This window comes from Cantharellus anzutake, assembly GCF_015039405.1.
Source record: "Cantharellus anzutake strain C23 chromosome Unknown EI90scaffold_352, whole genome shotgun sequence".
NCBI lineage: Eukaryota > Fungi > Basidiomycota > Agaricomycetes > Cantharellales > Hydnaceae > Cantharellus > Cantharellus anzutake.
Genome location: NW_024067302.1, coordinates 10,129 through 14,999, shown reverse-complemented (window position 1 = coordinate 14,999; position 4,871 = coordinate 10,129). Strand labels below are relative to the sequence as shown.

The 4,871-nt window shown below is 48.7% G+C and overlaps 1 protein-coding gene across 1 annotated transcript; it reads left to right on the top strand.

The window, feature by feature from the left end:
- The first annotated feature begins 248 nt into the window (after window positions 1–248).
- Window positions 249–967, top strand: EI90DRAFT_3105969 (uncharacterized protein). The gene is made up of 2 exons (XM_039062614.1): window positions 249–686; window positions 746–967. Exon 1 carries the CDS (start codon window positions 349–351, stop codon window positions 631–633), a length of 285 nt encoding a protein of 94 aa, XP_038907434.1. The 5' UTR covers window positions 249–348; the 3' UTR covers window positions 634–686; window positions 746–967.
- The last annotated feature ends 3,904 nt before the right edge of the window (window positions 968–4,871 follow it).

The following is a 4,871-nucleotide window of genomic DNA, read 5'->3' as shown; positions in this document are numbered from 1 at the left end:
CATTCACGTCTGATCGGACAGATCCTTTCGAAAAGGCTTGTTTGTTTGTTTTCTTTTTACGTGGATAGCCAGCTGCGGACAGTGCCGCGCCATTTACTGATTTAGCAAAGGATAGAGGGTTCCGGATTCAATTCAACGGGTCCCGGGATAGCCGCACTGCCACGCACAAACGCGGCCACAGGGCAACAAAATAGAGCACAACAACCTCCTTAGCGAGATTTCCTTTTCCATCAATCCCCACATCATTCATCAGTTTGAATTGACAGCGTTTCTTTCTGATTCGACACGTTGAACACTACTAGCAGCTCCAACTTTACCGAGCAACTTCCCCGGGAAGTGGTACTACCTATGTTGTTTTGTAGGTATCATTCTGGGTTGGAAGTCCTTTATAATGCAAAAATTAAGCACCATTTTGATCTTTACTTCGGCCCCATTCCCAATGAACTCCATGAACTTTCTCTGGTTGAAGAAGCACTGATTGCTCGACGGCGTGCCAAAACAAGGATCATACATCTGCAAGACAACGTCTCACACCACAGGACCCACCTCTTCATCCACGCTTCCTACTGCTCAAAGAGCCCTCAAGGGTCACGTCATAGTATTTCCTGCTCAACCAGACGCCCAATACAGTGATGCGTATTACGTTCCATTTTGCACACTTTCAGATCGGGATGCCTGTGTTCACGGTGTGTGTCCAAGCCAAGAATGTGGGCACTTGTCTCTGATCAACCTTCGAATGAAATAGATGGCACCCCATTGTTTTCTTTTGAATCAAATGTAGTTCGGAAGTATGTACACATAGCTACACAGCGTGATTTCTGAGAAGCGGAATGTAAACAATGCGGAGATTGCTTATGTAACTTTCAAAATCGCCAGGCGGCGTCCACCAGTTATTTTATGTAGTTATGTCCTTAGCGTAATATCCATTGTAATCAGGGCCAAATTTGTCACGGTCAATACATTGTGGTTTTAGTGCCTACAACGTTATATAGAACGCATAAAACCGTATGGGCGCTTGGTATTGAAGTTAATGAACTAGCGGCGTATAAGCACTAGGAAAAATGTGTACGATGTTAGGCTACGTCCTGAGTGATGAAAGGCAATCTCACCTCAGTTCCAAAGACGTGAACTGAGGAGAGAGGAAAGAAAAGAATCGCGCGAGGTGGCTTTGAAGCCATCCTCGACTGCGTTCATCAACATGGATACTAAAAGTAGAAGCATCGGGCAATCCTTCATGGAAATGCCCGTGCGCAAAAAGTATGGTCCGACGACAGCCGTTAAAGAGAGGCTGGTCACCTGCCTAGGTCCACAGCGTACCAAGAAACAAGAAATTTCGACACTTGGGTCGCTGCTGAGATTTGTGCTCATTGAGTTGTACATTGTGACAGCGAGGTCCTTGGCTGCAGGTTCGAGGTGCTTGCTGGTGTGTAGTGGTGAACGTGGTTTCCTAACTTGTCAATCACACGAGTCATCCCCTTTAAATAAAATTAGATCCGTTGAGGGCGTCTAAAACGAATTAATTGTAACAATGGATTTTAGGACTGGTGTTGAACGCGTGTGCCAGGACAACCACTGCAGTGACAAGAAATGCGGACGTCTCAGCCACCAGGTCAGGGCTGGCTTTGCTTTGGGGGATTCAGCGTCAATTATTTTTTCTGTCTACGCGGGTCTGGGGCTCGGAAGCAAGTTGAATCAAGCTGTCCCTTTCACCTCGCCCACGTCCACGTCCACGTCGGACTTCGTACTTGTAGTAAAGTGCCGACAGCTAGGCGCAACCTACACAAACCGCACATGGTATTTTCTCTCCTAACAACGTCCCTCCTCTCAACCAGGGCCAATCAGCTGGTGTGCACTCTGACATTCCCGAGGGTTTCTGCGCAGGACGAGAACCACGGCGGTTCTCAACCCTGAGGTTTCACTCCCATCCCCTACATCTGTTTGTCACTACTTGTTCTCCTTAGCCATCTGCGAATTCGAGGTACCTGCATGTGGTTTCGTGGGCATCTTTCGCTTCGTCACTTTGATCTAAAGCTCGGACTTGGTACTGAACTGAGAGCGACCATGATCAATGGTGTGTGCATATGCGGGCATCGAATGGAGGTGACCTTTTTCAGCACCTAAGGCCGGGTGCACGTCGTTCACTTTTCGTGAATACCTTCACTGGATAGTTATCGAATCTGGGGAGAATTGTGCTCACAACCGGAATGCGAACTCCGTCCTGAAGTTGGGCGGGCTAAACCGGTTGGAGAACTCAATAGGGCTTGCCTGGCCCCCCGAGATTCCCCAGCAGGCATTGCGGAGTTTGCCGGAGATGTATCTCACCAACAATCCAAACGCGCGCCAATTCGTGCGTGGCTGTGGTACCAATTCTTCAGCTTTATTGTGGCATCCATTTATGGGATCATAATTTGTCTGCCATTCTAAGATCCAAATGATCACAACATCCACTCCCCATAAACACCATTACATTTCCACTGCCTGAGAGTATCCAACTGTCACTGGAGACAACACTCTCCACTATTACTTTCTAGCTTCTGCGAAACCCTTCAAATGCCTCCCAAGCCGCTTGCTGGATGTTTTCAGTGCAGGGTGAGCAAAAAATGTGAGATTCCCTGCCTGCATGCCACACCACCGCTCGATTCTCAGTATATCGCGTGTAGTGTGCCCAATGACTGCACAGGATGGAGTATGTGGCAATTGTCGTGTGAAAGGTTGGCAATGCCAAGGATATGGCGAGGCGGTACCAGGATGGACTAAGGCATGTTGCTGGGCGCATGTTTGGTTGGCTAAAACACTAATTCTTTTGGCCTGGACTAGGACCGAGCGTTCATAAACCAGGTCAGGGAGACACTGATGAACCCGGCTGACCCTCTACCTGCACTTGCCGGAACTAGTGGGGGGGCAGCCAGTGCGTGTGAGGCTTCCTGTGTCTCTGGGTTTCGATACATCCTTGACCCCATTAACTAGTGGTGACCGGTACCCTTCCTCCCTGTGCATATGAAGGGGGCTCCAGTGGACGTCGACACCGGGTCATGCCCGTTAGTGATCAAGTCTTTCACCAGCAAACGGCCCCTTCCAGCGTTCAGCAGGGCTCCTTGCCCAGTATTGATCCGAACACGGTTGAAAACGCCGCTCTTCGTCTTCACCTCCACCGATCCCTCTCTATCCTTTGTCCTCAACATCAGCCCACAACGGAAGAAATTACATCAGTAATTCTTCTTCTTCAACACATGGGCTGGAGCAAGTTCCCACAGTAACAACGGTCAGATCCATCTACTTCGCTGCGCATGCAACATCCCCAGCGTGTAGATCTTGATGTTCTCTCAACTTCGGGTTGGTTGCATTTCTCCTAGACGCCCGCTCCCCTGTACTCATCATATGTACCGGATACATCGATCTTGTTTCTCATTGATACTGTTTTCCTTCTGGGCTGGAGGACGACACACGCTGAAATACATGCGGGAAATGTCATGTGGTTGGATCAGCGATACCACACCTCAGTAATGATGCTATCGGATGTTCTCCTGGACATATTGGGCTCGCTTGTTTTGGCACGGACACCGTTGCCCGTTGTGCCGCTCCAGCGAGCAATGCAGGGGCATGGTTTCATCTTGTGATTTGACTTCATACAATTCTGCACGTGTGTGCGCGCATTGAGGACAAAAACAGCAATACACTGATTCGGTGATCAGTGAACCACAGTCATGATTGGTAGTTGCATTGCAGCGAACCCTCCCATCCCTGAAAGATACCCATAGCGCAGACTCGTGACCAACCAAAGAAGGGAGTGATGAATGTTGGAGGATCAGGGGGAAATTTCATTCCAGACATAGGCCGCGCGGCAGATGTTTATGGAGCAGGAGCCTGCGTATCAGCCCCGACATAACCACATCATCGACAATGGCGTCCAGTCTGTCAGCGCCTAAAGCGAAGTTCTCATGAATTAGCCGCTCATCCATTCGATTGTTCATAGTTGAAAGGTTAGCCTTCCACTACGGACACCCCAACTAGGAAAGGCATTGCTTACATGGAACTGATACAATGTGTGTGAAGTTCTCTTTCGAGCCGTGTCTGCGGGGAGGCACTGCGGATGCATATGCAGATATCTATCTTCCGAAAATGCTGCCTCTGAGCCCTAGTTTAGTTATTAGTGCACTTTCTAGATCTCCCCGGACTCATACCGATCTATTAGGACTCTCCTCTTATCGGTCGGCTTCATATCCTTGGTCTCCACTCCTCCGACTGTGAGAGGATATGGTGCATTAACCCCTTCGAATCGTCTCATGGGAAGGGCTATACAGGAGTTTTGATCTACCCCATACACGAGAGCTGCCCACTCAGTTTTCCCTAAATGTAGATGGCTCCATGGCGGCGCATTTGCGGAAGTTATGACGCTTCACGTAATATTACATCTCAAACTCTTCTCTCATATTTCTTTTTACCAGTTTACAAATAACTGTGCTATGCAGCGAGATCATTGGCTCAAGCGACGTCGCTTGGCGGAATTTCAATATATTACAGAATGACGAAGCTGCCAGATCAGTGCATGCTGAGTTTCATGCCGCACACATGCGAGCGATAAGACAATACATTAAGCATGCTCCACTCTTATTAAGATTATTCTGATGGATCAGAAGCCCACCAAGCTTCCTATTCTAAAGTCCGCCGTCTTAGTAGGTTGGTAATCTTTGCAAATGATTTCCAAGCGAGTCACGGAAGGTAGTACGCATCAACCACTAAATGGACATACCTCACGATGCTCTCGCAACCACACAGGGAAAGACTGGTCCTGTCCAGCAAATTGGTGAGCCTGTCGCTCTATAAGGTAGTTGGTCAGGACAATCAGGGTTCCGTAGCTAGCAGTAAGGAAT

Coding starts and splice junctions, on each gene's coding strand:
- EI90DRAFT_3105969 (XM_039062614.1), top strand. CDS start 349: ATGTTGTTTTGTAGGTATCATTCTGGGTTGGAAGTCCTTTATAATGCA.